Here is a 27,755-nt window from a genome sequence, read left to right as displayed (position 1 = left end):
TGCATGAGCCACACGCAGAAGCAGATCTACCATTTGAAGGTATCCTACACAAACCCAAGTCAAGAACTCCAATACTGCCTCTACTGGAGACTGTTGGCCCTACAGCAGATCCTCGTCCATCAGCTGTGCGAACTGAACTACGAAGGTCGGGGCAAGCAAGACAGTGCCCTGCCTACTTGAAGGACTACACATGCTCCTAGCACACGGGAAAGGAGTATTGCATTCAACGGAAGTTTCCAATACAGGCCACATTTTAAGTGGGAGCCAGAGTTTGTTCTTATTGGCTGAGCCATCTGACAGCTAACTATAAAAGGGAGTTGTCAGATGGTATTAGCTGTTGCCCATCTGCCAGCCATGTTGTTAGTTAGTGGCTGCCAAGAGTAACCTGTTTCTTTGTTACAATAAACATTGTTGGTTGTTGAATGCCTTAGCTCATTCCTTGAAAGCCACAAAACACTATGTTTATGTATGTGGATGTTGTGGAACACAGAGTAGATAAAATTCAGCAAAAAAGGAATGCAATGGGACATGAAAGAGAAAAAGAAGAGGGTAGTATTTTAGTTTGTATCACACATACACTTTGAAGACCACTCACTAAGGTTGTCCCTTAACTTCTTGATTCTGCAAAAAGGAATGCTAACATTTGAGTATCTTTTGGGGTAAGGCAAATTGACCATAATTTCTTGCTGTTAAAAAATGAAAAATGGATTTCTGGATCATACCACTTTGCAGATTTATATTGTTAAATTTCTGCAATAAAATGAAAATTTAAAAGCAGAAAGACACTTGAGTACTTCTTAAATAACTCCATTATTTAAATGGGTATTTGTACATACATACATAGATACAAACATACTGAGAAGTAATCTGGTCATCACTGAAAGATAGATGTAGATCAAGATAATTTTATTTAGAAAGCAGAAAAAATCATTACTGAATATCCTGATTTGCATCAAGACATTTATAGTACTATGAGATTATGAAATTTTGTTGCTATGTTTTCTGATTACTTTGAAAAGAGCTTCCTTCACCTCTCTGTTTCTCAAGCTGTAGATAAGGGGGTTGAGCATAGGAGTCAGGACAGTATAGAATATAGAAAAGATTTTGTGCAGCTGTTTTAGTGTTTCAATCTCTGGGACTATATAGACAAGAAATATTGACCCATAGAAAAGTGTCACTACAATCAGATGGGATGAACATGTGGAAAAGGCTTTCTGTTGGGCTGTTTTAGAATTAATTTGTAAGACATTATGAAGAATACAGATATATGAGGCCACTGTTATGAGAAAGGGTGGCCCTGTTCCCATAATGCCTAAAATAAATGTAGCAAGCTTTACTAAACGTGTATTGCTGCATGAAATGTTTGCTACCGGATATATATCACAAAAAAAATGATCCACTTCATTGGGACCACAGAAGGTAAGTTCCAGCAGAAAAGCAGTTATGATAGTGTTGGTCAAAAGGCCACTCATCCAAGATATAAAGGCCAGTTGGAAGCAGAGCCTACCATTCATGAGAATGTTGTAATGTAGTGGTTTGCATATTGCTATATATCGATCATAAGACATCATTGCTAAAAGGTAACATTCAGTGGCTGCAAAAAATCCAAAGAAATAGTATTGTATGATGCATCCATAGACTGATATGGATTGATCTCCAGTTATAAAACTAGCTAGCATCCTGGGCAGAATAGTTGAAATGTAACAGGTCTCCAAACAAGACAAATTAACAAGAAAAAAATACATGGGGGCCTGAAGATGCTGGTCAATCACAACCAGTGAAACAATTAGGAGATTTCCAGCAATGGACAAAGTATAAACAGGAAGAAATAATATGAAGAGGACTATTCTCAGTTCAAGAAAATTGCCAAATCCCAGAAGGATAAATTCTGTAGTAGTTGACTGGTTTCCTTTTTCCTGGTGGAAAGTAGAGTAATTCTGAAATAAAAAGGGAAAATGTTATTAATCTTGGTGGCCTAAGCTCCATTCTTCCTTTTCTTCCTTAAGACCAGTATCTCACATTTTCTCTGAAAATGTTTTGGACATTTAGAAATATTATTCTCAATTTCATTAAATAATGAAGATTGGGAATCATATATCTGAACCACCTGGAATGTTTTTTTATATTTTTTTAATAGATCCTCTTCTTACAAAGAAATATTGGGATTTTTTTTAGACCCCTGCCAACCAGAATGAGTCAAGCAATTCAGGCAACATATTGGCAAGTGAGAACAATTATGTACTTTCCTAAGTATGTCACATCCTTTGAATTTTCTCAGCATGAGTTCTGCAAATACATTTTTGTGTTTTACAGGAAATTTTTGTTCATTTGTTTCTGCAAAATAAATAAATGAGCAGAATTTTTTACCTATTTTCTTGAAAATTTTGAATTTAAGGAAGGCTCAGAGTTGAGACTGTAGAAAAGGCAGTAATGGGAGCACTGTTCCTCCCTTCTTTGCCAAAGACTAGAACTACTTTTTGAAGACTAAGTTACCTTTAAAGTTAAACTGTAAACTTCAAACTAGGAAAGTTCAATTTCTCTGTCACAATCAGCCTTATATTAAATGGAAATAATCAATTATGGTCTCTTTTACAGCTATATAACTTTATAGTTCTGTCTGAAAGAAAGATTTTGAGAAGCTTTTTTTTTTCATAAGATAAGCTTTTCAGCAAAGAAGAACAGGTGAGATTGCTGTTCCTAGTTGGGAAACAAGAGAATCACCTTAAAGATTATTGCACACAAGGATTTTTCATAGGTTAAATATATTTATAGGGTCAGATATTTATGTGGCTGTTATCTAATGTGTCACAAAACTAGATAGCTAAAACTTGTTCATCCCTTCCATATTAAAACATTAACCTATATAATCAACAGTTTCAAAATTTGAAAAAAAAATAAACCACTTGCTGTTTCTTTATTCCACCTCTTTTCAACTGCATAGTCTATGAAAGCAAACTCCTTCCTTTTTTTCCTCTCTAGCACACAAATAAAAATATCACAAGAGACATTCCTTTGTACAAATTTGTTGCTGTATAATCACAGTTGCATATTTGAAATTGTTGATATAGGTCTAGATTCTAGAATCCTAGAGGGTGAAAATAAGAGAGAGTTACATGGGGAGAGAAGGAAATAGCCAAAAGATAATTGGGTACCCCTTTCATCACTGATCCTTCTTGACTAAAAAAACACATTCCTTATGTTACTTTTCTTTTAAGAAAACCTATATGGACATTTTAAATCTTGCTTGTTTTGTGTGTTACTGCCTAAATACTATACACCCTGAAAACAATCCCAGTTTATCAAATATAATTGTCTTCACAACTATTCCCTGCCCTAAATAAATCAAACAAAAAACTCAAATCTATCTATTTTTGCTTATGGATTTGTTAAGTATTATGACAGATACTCTTTGCATTTTTCTGAAATTGATGTGTCTGGTCTTTCAAAACCTTCCTAATGGCTTTTATTATGCATTAGTCAATTCTATAAAGTACATTTGCTTCATTTAAGTGTATATTTTCTTCTGCCCTTTCTATCAGTCTCATTAAAAATTATTTGAAGATAAAGACAAGAAGCATATATGAATTTACTCTACAGAATTTGAAATACATATACTTCTATGGTTGTTTCTCCTTCTCAAAAAAAATATTTTTTTCAACAATGGGATATTTCACTGTATAAAACAGATTTTATCATCAGATTCTGATCCTATATCAGGCTCTAACTTTTTTATTTTAAGGCAAAACTAGATGCAGCATTGTCCACAAGATAACTAGGTATGCAATTGTTTATTTTAAGAAGAGAAAGGATTCCCATCAAAACTAGGACCTAGAGGAAAAGTATCTTCTCTTCTTGATGTTCCTCTAGCCTAGAACACTAGCAATGCTTCTGACAGTTTCATATGATATGTAGAAGGGTACTGCATTACGTATTCATCTGATCAGGTTTTTACCTCTATTTGCACTTGAATAACAATAATGCAATATATAGGTGCCAAATATTAAGTAATATAGACATGTTAATTTATGATTAGTACACAAAATGCTATTTTAACTATTCCAAGTCCTCCAAAATTTGGGGGAGGAGAGATTTATCTTTTCTATTTTTTTTCTTAAAAAGGAAATGAATGAACTTATTTATTTAGACTAACTCTTCACTTTAAAAATATCAAAATTTAACTAATAGATTTAGAATTTGAGAAGTCTCGCCATTACAGATTTCAAAAAATGTACAAGCTATCCTTAATATAATAGCAACATTTTAAAAAAAGCCAAATGCATTAAAAGTTTTACTCTTAATTTGCAGGTGAATTCTGGGAAGGTATTTCATGAATTCCAGATTATGTTTGAGAAGTCTGAATTATGCCAGTGAAAGATATCACTTAATCTTTGTATAATTTTTTCTCAACTCCATTTTTTTGTAAGCCCCTGAAATTAAAAGATGGGGATGTTTGTTTTGCTAGTCAGTGACTGAATTAAAACAACTGACTGATTGCAGAAGGAATAATAAATATTCTACTAACTTGTACCATGTAATAAATGATTTTGCTTCTTTGCTTTTAGCATGCTGATGTTATTCTTATGATTTTCATTTTGCATGTTTTTACTTTATCTCTACAATACCTAGAAAATCTACTTTTATAAAAGTTCATTAAAGTAAGTGATACATTTATCGGATTAAGTAGAACTGTTCACAAGTACTCAGATTTACAAAGAATATGCTACACTTCAGTTATTACAAAAAATAATAGCAATGTTTTATCCAACAGCCTATTATCTAATTTAACATTTATCTCCTCATAAAACTCATATTACATAAATAAAACTTATTCTGCTATGTATACATCACACAGAATATGACAAATATGTAAAGATTTACCTCTGAATTGCTTAGATTCCTAGATGGGATCTCAGTGGTATTCCATTCATGGTCCATCCCAAATACATGTATATTCTGTATCTTTTAAGTCCAAATTTCTGTTTTAAATGGTCCTAAGATCTTTCTTAGTTTTCCTTTCATGTAGTATATGAACATAATTAAACATTCAATGATTATGTACATCTAATGCTCTAGATATATGTTTGAAATTGCTTCAAAATAAAAATCTATACTTTCGGTGTTAGTCACAAAAAGCACAGCAGAATTTAGTTATCGTTGGGGTCCAGATAAGGCAGAAAGTGACAAAAAATCTGAACTCTGATATCTTATTCTCAATTGATAATTCTTGAATGAAGGTTTTGGTAACAATAACTTCAACTATTATACATCTGTGGCAATGATAAAACAATGCTTGCTCAACATAACTCCATGCTTAAGTTCTTTTTCACATTGTACCATTTGTAGTTAATTACTTCAACACTGAAGTAACCCAATAGCAAAACTATCTCTAAATATTTGATATTGAAAAATCCTTCCACCTTCTAATAATTTAAAGCATATAAAATCAGTTGCTCTATATGAGTTAAAGGGAAATTTCTTTCATAATTAGGTTCTCATCTCCTGATAAATTAGTTGGGTACTAAAATGTCCATTTGCAAAAAAATCTGGGAGTTATGCCAAGCATCTCAAGCTATTTTTAGTCTCTTGCAGTGGGAGATATTACAAATCAAACAAGAGAAACAAAAAAATGTTCAACAAGAAAAATTGTATGTCCACTTATTATTATTACTGTTATCATCAGATTTATTTGCCAAACATCTTGCAGGTCAAAGCAATTCTGAACTTATGTTAGGATGTTTTTAATTGGCTTTCCACATTGATCACCATTATGTCCTCCTTAAGGTATAAATTCAAATTGTCCTTCATGTTAACTTGACTGCTGGTGACTTCAGGTTAAATTTGACTGCTGCTAACTTAATGGAGTTATCGACTTGGTTTTCTTGACAACTGTACAAAGGTGATTTTTGATTATTTTCTTTCAGGATGTTTCTTAAATGCCCAATGTTCACTGCAAGTTTGGCATTCCTGGCAGTTTTCCAATCATGTTTTAACATTATTTGACTTTACTTTCTGAAGTCAGATGAGTTATCTGTAATTTATAAATCAAAATGCTTCATCTTGAAATAACAAATGAGAATTCTAACTTACTTCTGAAATAGACAGGGAATAAAAACCAAACTAAACAGAATCTGAAACAATTTGAAAACTATGAAATATTTCACCTAAATCAACATGAAGTGTTAAACTTTACAGCTGTTCTTGGTCCAACATCCATTAATTTAAACTTGCTAATGGTTAGTAATTAAAGAGCTTCAACCCAACTTCAAAAGATGCTATAGATATTTACAAAATTTTGTGACACCAAATGATTTTATAGCTCTTTTCTACTGTTGGTCTTTCTTATCGCTATGGTTACTTTCCAAAACCAATTAGGAAGAACATCAATCTGATTATTAATGGGAGTAAAGTAATACTATGGAGATGAGATAAGAATAATAAAGAGCATTCAGCTGCTTACTTTAAAACAATTTTCTACCTCATACCACAGTTGAAATAATTTGCACAACCATAATATTTGCTACATAAAATTGATTTGCAGATTAAATAGGTCCATCTTGAGAGAAGCACCTCTAAATGTCAACATGAATAGCTGTGACACAAAATTGGTATAAGATAGGTAATAGCAACTCATGGTTTGCATTATCCATAGATACCAGAAGCTCTTTTTCCCAGTCTTTAGAATGTTCAAACCTTTTCACCATCTAATTTTGAAGACGTAAGTTCCATTAATTTTTCAGAGAAAAATATAATAAAGTTCAGATTGGCTTACTATATTTAAAAAAAAATCAAAGAAAATAAATATTTATACTCAGAATCATGTCCCATACAACAGTGATTTAAGTTGTCATTGGAACTTTAAAACAGAATATAGAAAAAGCATTATAACAACAGACATAAAGAAAAATTGTAATATCTATCAATTAGATATGAAATTTTAAAATAAAAAAATAAAATTCAGACCAAAATCCTAAAACTCAGTGTAATAATTTAATACAAATCCCTAAATATATTGCATAATAACAATATATTGAATTGTGCATGAAAAAAAAAAACTTTTGTTGGGAAATATTTAAAAATAAATTTGACATATTTAATTTGAAAACTTTTATTCATATATCTACATATTTATCTACAATATCTTTGCAAAAATAAACCTCATCCAGTCATAGTAAATGATATGAATTAATGTATCCATAAATGTTTATATCACCGATAAAGAAAGTTCATATGCCATCCTTTCTTTTCTTTTTCTTTTTTTTTTGTAAAAATTTTATTTAGGTTTTCACAAAACATAATACAAATAAAATATCTTTTTTTGAGTATAGCATGGTCCCAGGTTATCACTTCTCCATAGAGACACAAACTCAATTTATTATTCATCTTTGTGTTCTATTCCATATCTTATTACTATTTTAATATTTTCTCAATAATTTTTCCCTTCTCTTAGTTTTCTCAACCTTGCTTTTAATTATCTCATTCTTTTCTAGATTCAATTATACTTATATATCTTTTTCTAAGTTTCAACATCTTTCTAATCATTATATTTACACTTTTGTCTGTCCTGTTTCAATTTCATATTTTGTTTTCTCATTAAAATTTTCCCCTGTAGTTACTGCTTGGAGTATGACACCTTTGTATCTTTTAATTTTTGTCAATTCAACTCTTATTTAAACTTCAATTTATTCCTAACAATTATAACATTCAATATAACACATAACTTCCAGTCGAATTCTGCTTGGTACATTCTTAAAATACACACTAAGTTTTTAAAACAAAGTATATATATATATAACAATAATAAATAAAATACTTCAGCTCCATCATTAATGTTAGTTATCATCTTTAACTTCTTTAATATTTCTTTTCAATGGGATATCATACTTCCTTAGAAACACTTATAATATTTCATATTTCTTTCATATTTCTCTTCACTTAAAATTTTATAACTCATTAATAATAATTAAAATGTTCCCATCCTTTCCTAATTTCATTCTCCCATTCTCTTTATTTCATTTATTTATTAACAAACATTCCGTTACATTACCATGATATTTTATCTATCATTTTAATCACACTTGTTTCGTATTTTCTAAGTTCATTTCTATTTTTAATATAACAATACTATCTTATGTACCCTTGCAGAATCCCTCTTTCAATTAAATTTTCACCCATTATCTCTATGTCTTCTAAATAGGCTTATACCTTTAATCCTTGTATGTTTTCCCTGTTTCTCTATATCCTATTTCTGTACTTTATAACTTCTTTTCCTTTCCCTCTTCCCCCTCTTTTTCTCCCTCCCCTTTTTGACCCCTTGTCTCTCTAATTCTAATTCTCTCCTGTAATCCTCTCTTCTGTTTCTTCCTAATATTGTAATTACTTTTCAAACTATTCCTTTTTTTGTTTTTTTTTTCAGATCTTAAATTTTTCACTCTCTTTCCCCTCTTTCTTCCCCCCCCCCAAAGAATTACTTGGTCATTGAAGATGGCTTCTTTTTTGTCCTGCACCTCTTGTTCTACAGGCATTTCTTGTTGTTTCTCATAGTTCAGGATCTCCATTTCTAAAAATTGAAATACGAAGCCAAAAAACCCTCTTCCTTCTTGTGCATCTTCTTTCTGTTTTTTTAAGTTCCATTTTCAATTCTTCCAAGAGTGATACCATTTTAAAAAACTTTTAAACAATGACCCAATTGATTTTAGTTCTTTAGATCCAATAACCAAAAATCCAAAAATCTCCAAGTGATCCAAATAATCCAAGCTGTTTCTTCTTGCTTCTTTTTTCCACTTTCTCTTCCTGGGATTCTATTATCTTGTTACAAAGTTAATGTCAAAGTGGATTTTTGTCAGTTTCTTACTTAAATTTCTTGGTTGTTAATATGGGGAAGGAAAAAAACCCAAATCCTTTCCTTTCCCTCTCTCATTCGCCGCTTCAAAATCTTCTTTGGGACAATGTTATTCTTAATAATTCAAATTCTAGGGTACCTTATGTTGTTGCTTTTTCAGTTTGACCTGGTCAGCCAAAACTTTCTCTTCTTATCTTCCTCCTGCACATTCTTTTCCAGTTCAGTTCTTCTTTGAGGTGGCCATTTCTGACCACCACTGCAACTGCCTTTGAGAAAGGAAATAATGGCTAGCTGGGGAGGTCTGCTGGTGGTCTCCCCCCTCTTCACCACCTCTACGGGGTGGCTTAGTCCCCAAACCAGCCAGCTCAAGGTGCTCCAGCAGCAAGCACAGATCGAAACCACACACAATCACAGATTTCGGTCCATCGCCGAAGAAGCTTAAACCGGAAGTCATATGCCATCCTTTCTGAGGAGGATTCTTTGAGGAGTCCAATAAAAAAATTCAATTGTTTGATAGATATTTCATTATAAACAAAACATTAAAAAAACATTTGATCTATTGATATTTATGTGATATTCCAGCTTTTTATTCCATAATGCTCAAACTCCGTGATGATAAATCCATGATGCTCAAACAATGTATTATGTTGCCTCAAAATAATGAATGCCGAGAGTTTCCGGTTTGTCGGCTTCGCGAGCGGTAGGGATTCGCGAAGCTGCGCGATCCCTGCCGCGCTAGCCGTTTGGGGCTCCGACCGGACGGGTGCGGAGCAAGGCTGCCCTGCAGGGGTAGCTGAAGGTAAGGGGATCCGGAGGAAGGGTTTGGGGTGTTGCAGACCCCTCCCTGGCCGGCAGAACCCCTTTTACCAGGACGGTGCAGCGGCGGTCCGCAATGGCCGCCACAAAGAAGTTGACAGCCGGGCAAGTATGCGCTGGAGGAAGAAGAGAAAGTTATTGAAAGTGAAAGTTCTTCTTGGTCGACCCAGGGCTTTGAGATTTATCTAATTTAATTCCTGGAAAAGATGGTTTTTGATGATTTTCCACAAGAGAAAAAAAAAGCGGCTATTTTGAGTGCTGAAAGGAAAGTTTACTCTCCCTCCCGACGGAATTAAGCCGGAAGGAGAGTATAAAGAAAATATATAAATTTGGATCTTGTTGGAGGAGATGCCTTGAAGACTTGAGGACAGAAATATAATCTTAATAAGGCTTTAAAATATAGATTTGGACTCTTTTTTTTATTTGTTTGATACCACCCCTGGAAGAGGAAGGGGAATTTTGGCTTGCTTGGATTTATTGAGGATTGTGGATTTTGGGATTGTTTTGCCTTTCTCTCGGAATATTTGGTTGGTGTAAGAAGAAAGAGGAATAAAGAAAAGAAAAGATTTATTTATAATGGCTTTCCTTTTGAAGACCTGAGGGATGAATATGAGCAAACAAAAGCAGCCTGCAAAGATGGCATGGAAAAAGCTTTTCTATTTCTAGAAATGGCGCTGGTCAATTACCAACAGACAATGGAACAGATGGAAACGGAAGAAGAACAACAAGGAAGAGACGAAGACGCCATCTTCATTGAATCCCAAAACTTATCTAAGGAAGAAGGAAGGAAGAGAGCAAGGAAAATGAAGGACTTAAGATCTAAAAAACATTTGAGAAAGAGAAAAAATATGATGCAAAGTAAATATAATGATAACAAACAAGAGAAAAAGGGAACGCTACAGAGAAGGGATCCCAGCAAGGCAGAGGTTAGAAGAAGAAGGGGGGTAGGAAGATTTGGTGGGGGAAGAAAGAAAGGGGAAAGGCGGAGAAAAGCCTCAAAGCTTTAAAATTGGATGGGAGAAGAGGGATTTTTTAGAGACAAAGGATGAAATATAAATTTCTGTAAGAAAGATTCTGCTAAGGTACAGAAGATGGTATTGTAACATTTATATTTGAAATAGTAAATTAGAATGGTTTAAGATTTAATAAGAAATTAAAATGTTGAAGTTTTTTAATAATGATTGATTTTTAAAATGTAATAAAATATCGAAGGAAAGGAGGATACAATGTATTTAAACATTTTTGGTGGATAGAATGTACCAAGCAGAACCAAATTGGGTATTTGTTATGTTGAATGTTAATTTTACTAACTTAGGGGGAGGATAGAAAGGCATCATACTCTGATTAGTGATTTCAGGAGAAATTCTTTTTATTATAAGAAGAGATAGAGGGATAATGAATGGGCAAAAGATACAAATTTAATGATTTAATTAAGATGGATTAAATAAGATAGAATTGTGAAGAGTGATATGCGCTATTATTTTAGCCCATGCAAAGAGAGGTAACTGGGGCCAAGGTACTTTACTAAAAGATTTTTATGTTTGTTTGTGTTTGTTTGTGTTTTATGAGAATACTGGGGAAATTATTGTAGAAAGACAGGGAAAGATTTAATATGTAATGATTTGTTTGTTGTTGAAACTTTTAATAAAACTTGTTTTAAAAAAAAATAATAATAATGAATGCCATTGGATATTTTAATTTTTCAAGGGAAAAACAATAGTATCAAATTCTTTTAGATTCTACATGAACTACTGGGTATCAAAACTCTCAAACTATAACTACTACATTTGCTCTAAGTGCTCCATGAAAAAATTACAAACCTGGAACTTGCCACCCCCTCCACTGTTCCTGGATCTTGCCGGCCTCCCCCACTGTCCCTGGGCTCGGCTGGCTGTCTTTCCCACTCTGGCGAAATGAAGAAAGTGAATGGCCACAGTGGCTGCATGCTCCAGCCCCTGCCATCCCCACCACTTGATTTCTGCCCTCTCCCAGGGGATGGCAAGAAAGAAGAAAATGAGTGGCTATGGAGGCTGCATGCTCCAGCTGCCACCACCACCTTTGCTGCTCAATTTCTGCCTTCTCCTGGGGCACAGCAAAATTAAGAAAGCAAGCGACCGTGGAGGCTGCATGCTCTGGCTGCCACCACCACTTCTGCCTTCTCCTGGGGCACAGCAAAATTAAAAAAGCAAGCAGCCATGGAGGCTGCATGCTCCAGCTGCCACCACCACCTCTGCTGCTCAATTTCTGCCTTCTCCCGGGGGACAGCAAAATTAAGAAAGAGAGTGGCGATGGAGGCTGCATGCTCTGGCTCCTGCCGCCACCCCTGCTGCTCAATTTCTGCTTCTCCTGTGGGACGGCAAAATGAAGAATGTGAGCAGCCACCGCAGCTGCATGCTGTGGCTGCTGTTACCCCTGCTGCTCAATTTTTGCCTTCTCCCGGGGGACAGCAAAATGAAGAAAGTGAGTGGCCACTGTGACTGCATGCTCTGACCCTCACTGCCACCACCACTCAATTTCTGCATTCTTCTGGAGAATGGCAAAATAAAGAAAGTGTGTGGCCACAGTGACTGCATGCTCTTGCTGCCGCTGCCACCCCACCACTCTATTTCTGCCTTCTCATGCTGCCCACTGCTCTGGAGCTCACTGGATCATTTTGTCCCAGTCAGACCAGGGGTGTGTGTGTATGTGTGTGTGTGTGTGTGCCCGCGTATGAGAGAGAAAGAAAGTGGTGTGTGTGTGTGTGTGTGTGTGTGTGGGGAGAGAGAGAGAGAGAGAGAGAGAGAGAGAGAGAGAGAGAGAGAGAGAGAGAGAGAGAGAGAGAGAGAGAGAGAGATGGGGATGTGGATTCTTAGGAGTGCATTTTGGAGAAATATAAAGAGAAATGCTAAAAGGGCAATCAGTTCGTGATTAAATTCCAAATGAAATTGGGTCTTCAAGGAAAGGAGATGTGAAGAACTTTCAACTGCAGGTTTCTAAAAATCTTATTAGGATATTAATCTCATTTTTTAAATAAGATTTTTAGAAACCTGAAGTTGAAAGTTCTTCACATCTCCTTACCCTGAAGACTCAATTTCATTTGGAATTTAATCCCAAATTGATAATCCCAAAATGGTATAGGGTTCCCCCAAAGATCCCTTTTAAGTGTTATTCTGTTATTCTGACACCTTTCCCAGGACTTCTACTCAGATTTTGCATATTCAGTGTTCCTGCCTGTGCAGGGGATTGGACTAGAACACCTTCAAAGTCCCTTTCAACTCCATTATACCACAGCTAAATAGCTTAGAGTCTGAGGATGCCAAAATCAAAGTAGAGGTCCTGGGAAAGGTGTCAGAATAACAGAATAACACTTAGAAGGGACCTTGGGGGGAACCCTATACCATTTCAGAGAAATGGCTGTCCAGTCTTTTCTTAAAAACCTCCAGTGTTGGAATACCTAGAACTTCTGGTGGCAAGCAGTTCCACTGGTTAATTGTTCTCACTGTCAGGAAGTTTCTCGTTACTTTTAGATTGCTTCTCTCTTTGTTCAGTTTCCATCCAATGCAGGGGTGGGATTCAAATTTCTTAACTGTGGTAATATATTTTATTGATCATTTTCTGTAAGTCCTTTGTACAACTATTAGCATAGATCTAGGGATATGCAGGCATTCTTGGTGGGGGTAGGAGTACCTTTGCAATGAATGTCTCATCCTGTTTTGATCTGCAAGTTTAGAAGGAACAGGAAAATAGGTAAAAGTTCAAGGTACACAGTTGTGCTTTCTCATGGGACTTTCCAGACTTTCCCATGGGACTTTCCGTGGCTGTATGATCTCATCCTAGTAAGGTAACATCTGGGACTTTCCAAGATTGTATGTTCTCATGCTGGTGAGGTAATTCTGTAGAGGTCATTGTTTTCTGAATGCATACTGTACTTTTGTTTTACTTTTTTCTCAATAAATACTGCTACCTGAGTTCACTCAGGGCTGGCATTTTCTCAGACATTTTCCCTGTGTCTCATTTCGAATGTCAGACCACCACAAATGGTGACCCCGACGTGATAGCTTGAAGGCTATACGTTTCCCGCATCCTATACTCATCGTCATGACGTCGATTGGGCCCTCATCTTCTTCGCTGACGAAGATAGATTCTTTTCGTGAGTATGGGGGAGATCTCTCGAAGGCTCAGAAAGAGCACATCAGGGAATTGAGAGGGATCATTGGGAATAGTTTTGGGTTTGGAGTTGGCAGTAGGGGTTGTGCTGTAGGAAAGAAAGAAATTGAGGACTTATTACAGTATGTTTGGAAAAATATTAAGTCATATCCGGAGGGAGGTAGTATTAAAGTAGAGTCCTGGAAAAAGATAGGGAAATTTTTGCACGAGGAATCTCGTGCCCCTTCTTCAATTTTGTTAACTTGGAGGGTGATTATGGATGCGTTAGCTACTTATGAACAACCGCTCCTAGCACCCCCGAAGAAGGTTTGCCGCCTTACCATGCGGTGCGTTTGTTGCCGCCGACGGCACCTCCAGATAAATCTGGGGACTGTCCGGCGCTAGAAATACTTTGTCAGAGGATAAGAGTTTACCTTTAAGGGTTCAGGTGGATGCAGTTACTGCAGCTATTCAAGAAGCAAAGAATAGGAGACTTCCGGTTTGTCGGCTTTGCGAGCGGCAGGGATTTGGCGAAGCTGCGCGATCCCTGCCGCGCTAGCCGCTTTTGGGGCTCCGACCCAGACGGGTACGGAGCTAGGCTGCCCTGCAGGGGCAGCTGAAGGTAGGGGATCCGGAGAGGGGTTTGGGGGTGTTGCAGACCCTCCCGGCCGGCAGAACCCCTTTTCCCAGGACGGTGCAGCGGCGGTCTGTAATGGCCGCCACAAAGAAGCTGGCAGCCGGGTAAGAATGCGCAGGAGGAAGTGGAGAAAGTGCTTGAGAGGAGAAAGTTTTTCTTGGCTCCTAGGACTCTAAGACATATTTAATAAAATTCCTGAAAAGTATGACTTTCTGAATAATACCTGCCAGAAGAGGAAAAAAGCGGCTGTTTGAAGGTGCTGAAAGGATAGCTTTCCCTCTTTTCCTACGGAATAAATAACTGGATATTAAGAAACCTATTTTTTTTAGGTGAAAATTGGTTTTAAGCGATGAGTGGGAAGAGAGAGGATTAAAAAGAAAATATTTGTATGCTAAGACTTTGTTGGAGCAGATGCCTTAAGGATTTGAAGACTAGAATATATTGCAATAAGATTTTAAATAGATTTGGACTTTCTTTCTCTTTGATTGATATTACCCCAGAAGGAGAAAGTGAGAACTCTGCCTTGGTTTGGACTGACTGATAACTTTGGGACTGTTTTATTTTTTTTATTTTCTTTTGAATATTCTGGTTGTTGTAAGAAGAAAGAAGGGGAAAAGAAAAGAAAAGATTTATAATGGCTCTTTCTGTTGAGGAACTAAGAAAAGAATATGAACAAGCAAAAAAAAAATGGTAAAGATGGTGTGGAAGAAGCTTTCCTTTTTTTAGAAATGGCGCTTACTAATTATCAACAAACATTACAACAGATGAAGACAGCAGAGGAACAAGAAAGAAAGGAAGGAGCCATTTTTAATGAATCTCAGAATTGGATCAAGAAAGAAGGAAGAGAGAAAGAAAAGAAAAGAAGAGAAAAGAAGAAAACTAAAGGACTTAAGGACTTAAGATCTAAAAAAACATTTAAGAAAGGGAAAAATAAGGTGCAAAACCAATATGATGATAGTAAACAAAAGGGAAAAGGAATACGACAGAGAAGGGAAGCCGGTAAGGCAGAGGCTAGAAGAAGGGGGGGGTAGAAAGGTTTGTTGGGAGAAGAAAGAAAGGGAAAAGGTGGAGAAAAGCTACAATGTTTTGAAATTAAATGAAAAAAAGGAATTTTTTATGGATAATGGATAAAGTATAATTTTTTTTAAAAAAAGATTTTGCAAGGTACATAAGATGAGATGGTAGTATTGTAATGGTTTAAGAGTTGATAAGAGATTAAAATGTTAAAATGTTTAAAAATGATTGGCTTTAAAATTTAATAATAGGGGAGGTTTAGAATACTGTTTTAATTAAAGAGTTTAATAAGATTATGGTATTGATGTTATTATAAAATTTTTATTATAGTATCTTTTTTTAATATTTGGATTTATTGTCTAATTATGTACTTAATTATGTTGGATGTATTAGTTAGATAGAATGTACCAAGCAAAATCGGATTGGGTATTGGATATTATTTTAAAGATTAATTTGATTAACTTAGGGGGGAGATAGAAAGGCATCATACTCTGATTAATGATTTCAGGAGAAACTTATTTTCTTCTTTTTTATAAGGAACGAGACAAAGGGACAATAAAGAATGGACAAAAGATACAAATATAATGATTCAAACTAAGATGATTAATTAAGATAGAATTAAGAAGTGTGAAATATGTGGAGAAGTTAATATAGAAGGCTTAGAATGGTAAATAAAATAAGTAATGATATGTAAGATGAGCATGAATATAATTGAAGTCCATGAAGAGAGAGACACCTGGGTCCAAGTTACTTTCCAAAAAGATTTTTTTTATGTTTTGTGTGTTGTGTATATGTCTTTTTGGGGGGAGAATTAGTAAAAACTTGTAGAAATATAGAATGAGAATAATGGTAACTAAGTCAGAAAGAAACAGATGAAATAATAATAATGATATTGAATAAGAGTAAAGAGAAGTAAAGAGAAATTGAATAAGAGGTTTTGGTATGTTATATGGAAATGGTTTAAAACAGAATCATAATTTATCTGACTTGTTAAATTTACAATGAAAAAAGGTTTAAACATGTAATGAATAATGATAATTTGTGTGTTTTAAAAATTAATAAAACTTGTTTTTTTTAAAAAAAAAGAAGCAAAGAATAGAGGGGAATTATCAGGAGATGATTTGGTGGAGTTTGGAGTAGAAGTTCAACTTAATCCAGTAGAAATTGTCATGGACGCTGCGTTGAATCCGCAGCGGCAGTGGAAGCCTTTACCTCTCAGGGTTTTGAAGGAAGTTAAGCAAGCAGCAAAGGAATATGGTGTTAGATCGCCATATACTCAGGCATTGTTAGAAGCAGTCGGTTATGGAAATAAAATGATTCCGGCTGACTGGAAAGCTCTGTTGAATATGATTTTAACTCCAGCTCAATATTTGGTGTTAGATCAGAAATGGAGACAGCTGGCAGTCCAGAGGGGAACAGCAAATATTACCCCAGATCAGCTTTACGGAGCTGGTAATTATACAACAGTGGAACAACAGAGAGATGGTATGCCTGAGGAGGGGTTCGCTCTTCTCCCACAATTAATTTTTCAAGCCATAGGGGCTCTCCCTGACGGCGAAGGTGGTGAGAAGACCTTTACTAACATCAAACAAGGGAACAATGAACCCTATGAAAATTTCATTAGCAGACTGAAATTGGCTATTGAAAGACAAATTGATAATCAATTCGCCCAGAAAGAGTTGCTTTTGAAGTTAGCAGTAGAACAAGCTAACACAGATTGCAGAAAGATCTTAAATCCACTTGTAGCAAGTGGAGAGCGAGAAATCGCGGATTTGATTAATGCATGTAGGAAGGTTGGGAGTCAGTCTTTTAACATGGAGACTTTAGCTCTGGCTTTACAAGCAGGAAATGCTCAAAAGGGAAATTGTTTCAATTGTGGGAAGCCTGGACATTTTAAAGCGCAATGTCGGGCTCCTGGAGGGGGTCAAAGTCAGCAGAATAAGAGATCAATGGGACAGGGTGTTCGTCCTAAATCAGTGTGCCCGAAATGTAAGAAAGGATACCATTGGGCAAATCAGTGCAGACTTCATTCTGAGGGAAAAACTAGGAAGCAGGGATCAGGGCATTCTCCCTACTCTAAAGAGTGAAGTAATGTCCGAAGGGTTGGAGCCACCAGAGAGAGGTAGGGATAAGATATGGTTGCCAGCTACTAAAGGTTCAGCAGGAATTGATCTTCCATTAGCCGAGGATTTGGAATTGGGGTATCCGCATGTGGTTTGTTTAGGGTCAACGGATTTCTATGGACCGTTGCCTCCGGCTTCTGTGGGTCTTCTTCTTCCTAGATCATCGGCTCATAGGCGCAATTGTTTGTGGTTCCTGGGGTTATTGATTCAGATTATGAGGGTCAGATCAAAATTCAGGTTCATTCACCTGTTCCTCAATCTTTGAAAAAGGGGATTGTTTTGCACAGCTTATAGTTTTGCCATCTATGTCTTTGGGAGAGTTAGATAGAATTCGTCAGGGTGGATTTGGATCTACAGATATGTTTAATGAGTCTAGTGTGTTTTCCATCATGCAAAATGTCAAGGCTGATCAGAAACCAAAATTAACTCTTTTGGTTGAAGGTAGAAAGTTCATTGGGATGCTGGACACTGGAGCAGATGTCTCGGTGATTAGCGAAAGTGAGTGGCCTAGGGAGTGGCCGACGGATCCTACACCGTCCGTTCGAGGAGTCGGAGGACTTCAGGACGCACGGGTTAGTAGGAGGATTCTTTCTGTTAAAACAGAGCAGGGAGGTGCTATTGCACATTTCCAACCGATTGTTCTGCGCCTTCACGTTAACTTGTGGGGCAGAGATTTGATGCAACAGTTTGATACAAAGGTTGTCATTCATGATGACTGAACACCCACCTGTGGAGTTATTAAAATTACAACTACTCCAACAGGAGCCAGTGTGGATAGACCATGTTAACTAAATTAAATAAAAAAGGAGGGAAGCTCCTGGGGCTTCCGGCGATTCAAGATCAATTAAATCTAGCTTTATATACTTTAAATTTTTTTAAATTTGTCTGGTAACCCCTGTGAGTGCGGCCAGCAGGCATTTTTCTTCTCCTTCTACAGATGCGGTGAGACCTCGGTGTTGGTGCGGTTCCTTCCGGATCCGGCATGGGTTCCTGCTGAGCTGATAACGTGGGGACGTGGTTATGCAGCAGTTGAACATCTTGGTCAAATTCGTTGGGTTCCTGGTCGGTGCGTTCGACCTGATCATTCGCAGGCATCTGTGAAGGAAGTTTCGGAGGAGCAGGATGGCGTACCTGTGGTTCCTGATTCTCTTGATGCGATGGCTCGGACGCGCGATGTGAAGACTGGGAAAAGATGACTGCTTATCTGAGGTTACCAACTTGTATGCAGCAGGTTTCTTTGGGGAACCGGACTAAATTAATCTGCAAACAGCGTATCCTTTGATTTTTCCAGCATATTGGTCCTGGCATAAGGATCAAGACATTCTTTACTCGGGACCTGATAAGGATATTATATCTTCAGCCTGTGCAACAACTCTGATCCTGTTTAATGTTTCTGTTTCAGACTATGGACACAAATTTCCCGAGGTCTTATCCCACCTTTGGGAGTTGCTATGAACTATAGGGATATTCATATTTTAAATAATTTTACTGTTGCTATGTTTAATGATACTATAAAGAATATTAAGATGATTAATGCAGAAATGTCTGAAATTCGTAAAGTTACTTTGCAAAATCGATATGCTTTAGATATTATGTTAGCTGCCAAAGGAGGAGTTTGTGCTTTAATTCATTCGCATTGCTGTGTTTTTATACATAATTATGAGCCAAACATTACAAAGACTGTTCAGGACATGGAAGCTCGTATTGCTCAGCATCAATCTGGAGCCGATGGGTTTAATGCATCATTCTGGGACAGTCTGTGGTCCTGGCTTCCTGATGGGTCATGGTTTCGCTCCTTATTGCAAGGGGTTGTTATTATTATTGCTATATGTATCTTATTATGTTGTTTTATTCAATGTATTCCTAATCTATTACAAATGTGTACCTCAGTCTTCCGGCGTGTGGGACCAGGTCGTGAGGGAACTGTGTACTATGCCACTAAAACGCCCCCTATCTTTGAATAAATAAAAAAGGAGGGAATGTGGTAATATATTTTATTGATCATTTTCTGTAAGTCCTTTGTACAACTATTAGCATAGATCTAGGGATATGCAGGCATTCTTGGTGGGGGTAGGAGTACCTTTGCAATGAATGTCTCATCCTGTTTTGATCTGCAAGTTTAGAAGGAACAGGAAAATAGGTAAAAGTTCAAGGTACACAGTTGTGCTTTCTCATGGGACTTTCCAGACTTTCCCATGGGACTTTCCGTGGCTGTATGATCTCATCCTAGTAAGGTAACATCTGGGACTTTCCAAGATTGTATGTTCTCATGCTGGTGAGGTAATTCTGTAGAGGTCATTGTTTTCTGAATGCATACTGTACTTTTGTTTTACTTTTTTCTCAATAAATACTGCTACCTGAGTTCACTCAGGGCTGGCATTTTCTCAGACATTTTCCCTGTGTCTCATTTCGAATGTCAGACCACCACACTTAACAACCGGTTCTGTGGGTATGGCTTGGTGGTCATGTGACTAGGTGGGCATGGCTTCTATGTAAATATTATGTAAATATTGATTTTTTTTATAAAAGAAAGAGCAACTTTTACCCAGAAGCAGGCAAAGCAGGCAGGCAGATTGAGTTGCTCACAGAATCATAGATTCACTTAGAGATCTATTTATCTGCAATCGGCTTTCTGAGTCTGAAACATAAAATTTGCTTGCAAGCAGACTCATAAAATTTGCTAGCAAGCAAACTCATAAAATTAACACATAACACACCATGTATGTAAATATTGACTTTTTTTATTAAAAAAGACCAACTTTTACCCAAAAGCAGACAAAGCAGACAGGCAGATTGAGTTGCTCACAGAACCACAGATTAACTTAGAGATCTATCTATCTGCAATTGGCTACCTGGGTCTGCACTGAAAAGCTTCAGTCCTAAGTGCTCTGCTTTTAGATTAGCTAGAAAGCAAGAAATCCAAGAAATTCTCTGACAATCATGTGTGTAGTGTTTGCAAGAAATCATCAGATGTGCCACCCGGACAGCTGAAAAGTGCTGCACGCAGGTGCACAGCATTTGAAAATCCTCTTGTTTCCTGCTTTTTCAACCTTAGCTGTGCCGCGCAAAGGAGCTGAGGAGGGAAAAACAGGGAATAAAGGACAGCCTAGAGCCCAAGCAGGTGGGTGGGCCAAATACTGAACCAGTTCGGTGTCAGCTGCTCTTCACAGCTACAGGTTCTATAGAACCAGGCCGGTAGCATCCCACCCCTGATCCATTGCTTCTTGTTTGCTTTCTGATGGTTTGGAAAATACACCCCCCTTCTTTCTGGCAGTCCCTTAAAAGCCTGTTGCCTATCACACTCTTGGGCAACGCATGTGAGCCATTTCCTCCTTTCAGTGGTCCATGAAAGTACATCTATAGTACATAGATAATAAAGTCAAAAAGAGGTAAACAATATTTTCTCCCATGAGCTGTTCAGAGCATCCAGAAGTGGGAGGTGCTTCAGTCTCTTCTGGAAAGGCTGGGCTTAAAACTCCGGGACGCTCCTCCTCCTCCACGGGACACCTCCTCAGCGTCCCCCAGTTTTAGCTCAGCCTTCGTGGTAAGAGGTTGTGCACTCCCTGACTGGAACGGTTTTCTGGTTCAGGTTTGCTCTGGGGTCATTTCGGCTTTTAAAATTCTTCACCATTTAATTTGGCTTTTTCAGGCTTGTCCCTCTATTAGGTTATCTCGAGTAGTTAAAAAACAAAAACAGTTCCTTTGTAAATAGCGGAGCCTGCCACTTCGCAGGCAGCTTGAGGCTACCGCCTCAGGCAATTCTCTTATCTAACTTTCCCATCGCTTTCTCTGCTTAGCCGACGAACAAAATGCTTAGCCAACGAGCAACACCTAGAGACCGAACTACACACTCTCACCGGCGTGCTGACAGCCAATGGATTCCAAAGAAAGAAGATCACCCACCTAATCCAAAAAGAAACCCCAACCAAAATCCAAGACAGAGAACAAGAGAAAGGCAAAGCCCTCCTCCCATATATAAAAGGCACTATAGACAAAATCAGCAAGATCCTCCAAAAACACAACATTAAGACAGCATTCTGCACAAACAGAAAGATATCCACCATCCTAAGAAACCCTAAGGACAAAATCGAGTTAGAAAACCAAGGAGTATACGAAATCCCTTGCACTGCCTGCCCCACCACATACATTGGACAAACTAACAGAAGAATAAGTGCACGCATTGAAGAACATAAGAACTCAATCAAAAAGGAAGAACCGACCTCTTCCCTGGTCCAACACCTCAAAGCCACAAGACATGAGATTGACTTTAAAAATACCAGAACTATCGCCAAAACCGAACACTTCAGCAGCAGAATAATCAGAGAAGCCATAGAGATAGAAAAACCGCCCACACAGCATGAATAAACGAGATGACACCTCCCGCCTACCAGCCATTTGGAAACCCGCCCTCATGAACAGATGAGTACCTAACATGAAGAATGACACCAGACCCACACCCATGAGAGCCACACAAGATGCCACCACCACACTTCCACGTAGAAAGCAGACTCACACCCACACAGAAGATGAGACACGACCACGGACCAGAAGCCGCACTGCAGCTGCATCACTACCCACTTCAAACCCCTCCAAGCCATACATGAAGCGAACTGACCCCCACCATGAAGATGCAGCACGACCACAAACTCGAAGCAGGATCACAGCTCACCAGCTCAAATCCCCCAGCAACTAAGACTAACCTGAGCACAACCAAGCCCCCACCTGAACAGAACACACCTCCAGCCAATCAGAACAGGGCCAACCCCAACCAATCAGAACACAGCCAAACCCCCAACCAATGAGAACACACCCCCACCCAATCAGAACACAGCCAAGCCCCCACCCAATCAAGTCACACCCCCACTAGCAGTTAATAGGAAGAAGCAGCTGCAAGCTCACATCACTCTGAGAAGCACAGAGCCGAAGACACAAGCCTGAAGATGATGAATGAGACTTCATCGAAACGTTGCCTAGATACTTCCAATCTTACGCGGGAGAAAACCCAAATAACGAAAGATCCACATACAAATACCCGTGAGAACCTCAGAGAAAACACACACACACACACACACACACACACACACACACACACATGTACTTACATGTATGGCCTTCAGCTTTGTTCGGGTATTTTCCCACGTCATTATAGTTGTGCTTTTAAAGTTGTAGCAACGTTTCGGCAGAATCCCATCTCATCTGCCCAGAAGCCTGATGATGGCAGATGGGATTCTGCCGAAACGTTGCTACAACTTTAAAAGCACAACTATAATGACGTGGAAAATACCCTAACAAAGCTGAAGGATATATATATATATATATATATATATATATATATATATATATATATATATATATATATATATATATATATATATATATATATATATATATATATATATATATATTTTCTGAGGTTCTCGCGGGTATTTGTATGTGGATCTTTGGTTATTCGGGTTTTCTCCCGCGTAAGATTGGAAGTATCTAGGCAACGTTTCGATGAAGTCTCATTCATCATCTTCAGGCTTCTGTCTTCAGCTCTGTAGCTTCTGTTTCACTCAATCAGTCACACTCCCCACTAGCAGTTAAAAGGAAGAAGCAGCTGCAAGCTCACATCACTCTGAGAAGCACAGAGCTGAAGACAGAAGCCTGAAGATGATGAATGAGACTTCATCGAAACGTTGTTTCAGATACTTCCAATCTTATGTGGGAGAAAACCCAATAACCAAAGATCCATACATACATACATACATACATACATACATACATACATACATACATACATACATACATACATACATACATATATATATATATATATATATATATATATATATATATATATATATATATATATATTGTTTTCTGAGGTACAGGTATTTGTATGTGGATCTTTGGTTATTTGGATTTTCTCCTGCGTAAAATTGAAGTATTTTGGTGACATTTCGACGAAATCTCATTTGTCACCTTCAGGCTTGTGTCTTCGGCTTTGTGCTTCTTGGAGTAATGTGAGCTTGCAGCATTTTTTTCTTTTAACTGCCAGTGGGAGTGCGACTTGATTGGGTGGGGGCTCGGCTGTGTTCTGATTGGGTGGGGGGGTGTTCTTATTGGATGGAGGCCTGGCTGTGATCTGATTGGTTGGGGGTTCGCTGTGTTCTGATTGGCTGGGGGTGTGTTCTGTTCAGGTGGGGCTTGGCTGTGTTCAGGTTAGTCTTAGTTGTCGGGGGATTTGAGCTGGCGAGCTGTGATCCTGTTCTTTGGCTTCACGTTCGTGGTCGTGCCACATCTTCATGTTGGGCATCAGTTCACTTCATGTATGGGTCGGAGGGGTTTGAAGCGGGTAGTGATGCAGCTGCTGTATGGCTTCTGGTCCGTGGTCATGTCTCATCATCTCTGTTGGTGTGAATCTGCTTTCTACATGGAAGTGTGGTGGTAGCATCTTGTGTAGCCTTCATTGGTGTGGGTCTGGTGTCATTCTTCATATTAGGTACTCATTTGTTAATGAGGGTGGGTTTCCAAATGGCTGGTAGGCGGCAGGTATCATCTTGTTTATTCATGCTGTGTGGGTGTTTTTCTATCTCTATGGCTTCTCTGATTATTCTGTTGTTGAAGTGTTGAGTTTTGGCGATAGCTCTGGTATTTTTAAAGTCAATCTCATGTCCTGTGGCTTTCAGGTGCTGGACCAGGGAAGAGGTCGGTTCTTCTTTTTTGATTGAGTTTTTGTGTTCTTCAATGCGTGCGATAATTCTTCTGTTGGTTTGTCCAATGTATGTGTTGCGGCAAGCGGTGCATGGGATTTTGTATTATACTCCTTGGTTATCTAACTCTTGGGTTTCTTAGGATGGGGGATATTTTTCTGTTTGTGCAGAATGCTGTCTTAATGTTGTGTTTTTGGAGGATCTTGCTGATTTTGTCTGTAGTGCCTTTTATATATGGGAGCAGGGCTTTGCCATTCTCTTGTTCTCTGTCTTGGATTTTGGTTGGGGTTTGTTTTTGGATTAGGTGGGTAATCTTCTTTCTTTGGAATCCATTGGCTGTTAGTATGTTAGTGAGAGTATGTAGCTTGGTTTTTAGGTGTTGTTCGTCAGCTAAGCATTTTGTTCTGGAGATGAGTGTCTCAGCTACGGAATTGATCTGTGCTGGGTGGTGGTGTGAGAGTGCGTGTAGTTAGCAGTTTGTATGTGTTTTCTTCTGGTAGATGGTGTGTCCTAGGGAGCCATTGGATTTTTTGTATACTAAGACATCTAGGAAGGGAAGTTGATTGTTGCTTCTGTTTCCATGGTGAATTGTATTTTTGGGTGTAGGCTGTTGAGGTGTGTGAGGAAGTTGTTCAGTTTTTCTTTCCTGTGTGGCCAGATTATGAAGGTGTCATCTACATATCTGAGCCAGAGTTTGGGTTTGTGATCATATTTTTCTAGAGCTTGTGTTTCAAAGTGTTCCATGTAGAGGTTTACGATGACCATTTCAGTTGAAACGTCTGTGAAAGTCTGACTCACAGACGAACACAATACAGAAGCCTGATGAGGGCAGATGAGATTTTGCCGAAACATTGCTACAACTTTAAAAGCACAACTATAATGATGTGGGAAAATACCCGAACAAAGCTGAATACCATACATGTAAGTACTTGCAAAAACCTAAGAAAACACACACACACACACACACACATATATACATTTATTCATCTTTTAGTTAAATCCTCCAACATCCTTTGTGTTATTTTAGTCTCATAATCTCAGATATCCTCTCAACAACTCATTTCCATCTTAGGTTCTTCCTTTCTGTCCCCACCAATGATAAAATCTATTCAAATTATGTAATATTCCGATTCATCCTTATTTTTCATCTCTAAGGTTAGCCTATCCATTTCAGCGCATGTCAGGATTTTATTTATTACTTCATCTTCACTAGGAATTTCTTTCTCCTTTCACTTCTGGGCAAATACCATTCTTGCCACAGTAATAAGTATTATCAAATACAACTCTTCCTTATATTTTTTTGACATAATTCCTAACAGAAAACATCCCGGTCTATGGTCTATTTTAAATCCCATCATTTTTTCCAGCCACTTCCCAATCCTGTGCAAAACTCTTGTGTTTTTTTTACAGCTCCACTGTAAAGCTCCAGTTCTTCAATTAGAAGTTGATCATTTGTTCATTTGCTATTTGGACAGATTTCTTTCTGCTCAGAAAAACAATTATTTTAAGTGGCAATAATACTAGTCAGAAAAAAATCTACCATATTTTCTATTTCTGTTCCTGCAGTCTTCAGCTTCTCTGGCTTTTCATATTTCACCTGAATGGCAGGCAACTAGTCCTATATGGCTTTTCAATTTGGGAGACATGATAAAAGGTAAGCAGTGAAAAGCAACAACATCAACATTGTTGGCATTAATGTGGCCACTTTCATTATACAGCAAACTCAAAAATACCCCAACACTTTAAAAGAGATTATGAAGCAGTGTGAAAATAGTGATAGAAAAATGGAAAATAGTTTTTTTGAATGTTTTGAAAAATTGTCAGACAGATTTTGCTCTAACATTAGGTGTCAAGGCAAAACATGGTGTTAAGTTATCCAAATCTAGCAGGCCAGCTTGTTTGTCCTGCAAACCTAATCAGATTTGAATTTTTTTGCTTGTCTGTTTCTCATAACACTGGAAGATGCAATCTCATAAAAAAGGCTTTTTTTTCTTTTCCAGTCTTTATAGCTTTGGTATGTGAGACATACCAAAGGGTTGGGGTTTTTTGGGGGCGGGGTGCTTTCTTCTGACATCCTAGACCAGAATGGTGTGTTCATCCCACAAGTCGGAAGGAAATATAAATGTGATATTCTTTGGCCATAAAGTAAGAATTGGTGATTTGAAGGGATTTTGTTCACCTAAATACCAAACTGTGTACATCAAGAAAGAAAGGTATGTACATCAAGAAACAAATCACTTATTTCCAGCTGCATAGATAAGGATTATTTTTCCATCTCCACAAAATCTGCTATCTGCAGAAAATTCATTCTACTGGAACTAAAATGGTTACATTTTCATTTATTTTATTATCCCTTTTGTTTTTGCTGACCCTAATTCCCTAATTATTTCTGGCTCTCATATAAAAGGATATGGCTATCCTAATTCTGGAAGATTTACATAATCATATCAATATGAAAGAATGGTGTCAGTGAAGAAAAAAAATAGTGCAGTATTTTTTCTATGTCAGTGAGGTAGACTTTTCAGAAGCTTTGAGGTCCTTGATATATTTTAATAAAACATTATTTGAATTCCTCTTAACATTGAGATCACACTCTCTAATTAAAGTAAAAACACTTTTAAAAATTAAATATTTAGAGATTTGGAATCAGTCATCTAATCTTAATTAAATTTGTGCTTTCATGAATCTGATATATGTGGATATGAATTCCTCAAATATCAGAGAAGATTATGAATAGGATCCAGATTCAGAATTTATCAGTGATTCATGTTTTAAACATCAAAGCAAACTGAACTATCATCACATTTAGCAGTTTAGGCATAAGGAATTTGACAACTCTTGCCTGCGAATCTTGAATGGCATGAATTCAGGTGTGTATTGTGTTTCAGGCCACCCCCTCCCCACCCAGTCCAGGACTTGGGCAATTACCCTGTCTTTTTTGGAGTGCGTTGCAATGTCTTCAGCTGTAATAGGTAAATTGAGTTCGTTGACTTCAAAAATGGCATGAATGGCTGCGGGGTCTTCGACTGGTATAGGCAGGGGGCAGCGACTAAGGGCATCTGCGTGACACAAATTTTTTCCTGGGCGATGCACTAATTTGTATGAATAGGCAGCTAGGAAAAGAGTCCACCTGGTCATTCTAGGTGACAGGACCTGCGGGGTTTGCTTATCCCTAGACAAAAGGCCTAGAAGTGGTTTATGGTCAGTTATAAGTTCAAAGTAGTGACCAAAAAGGAATTCGTGAAACTTTTTAACAGCAGCTACTGCAGCTAAAGCCTCTTTATCAATTTGGCTGTAGTTTCTTTCTGCAGCAGAGAAGGTTCTTGAGAAGAAGGCAATTGGTGTCTCAGAGCCATTTGGGAGCCTGTGGCTCAGAACTGCCCCTACACCAAAGGGGGAAGCATCAGCTGCCAGGACTAGGGGGAGCTGTTGATTAAATTGGATTAAAACTGCATCAGATGTTAGTAAGGATTTGACTGATTTGAAAGCGTGGGCTTCCCTAGGTC

At 37.7% G+C, this 27,755-nt stretch overlaps 1 protein-coding gene across 1 annotated transcript; it reads right to left on the bottom strand.

The window, feature by feature from the left end:
• Window positions 1-977: 977 nt before the first annotated feature.
• LOC113426284 (olfactory receptor 10A7-like) lies at window positions 978-27,387 on the bottom strand. The gene is made up of 2 exons (XM_087945904.1): window positions 27,178-27,387; window positions 978-1,937 (listed from the first exon to the last, which is right to left on the bottom strand). Exons 1-2 carry the CDS (start codon window positions 27,385-27,387, stop codon window positions 978-980), a joined length of 1,170 nt encoding a protein of 389 aa, XP_087802030.1.
• Window positions 27,388-27,755: the final 368 nt, after the last annotated feature.

The sequence above is a fragment of the Notechis scutatus genome, chromosome Z (assembly GCF_049901735.1).
Source record: "Notechis scutatus isolate UNSWTSFEM ecotype Mainland chromosome Z, rNotScu1.2, whole genome shotgun sequence".
NCBI lineage: Eukaryota > Metazoa > Chordata > Lepidosauria > Squamata > Elapidae > Notechis > Notechis scutatus.
This window is presented reverse-complemented; position numbering and strand designations above follow the sequence as displayed.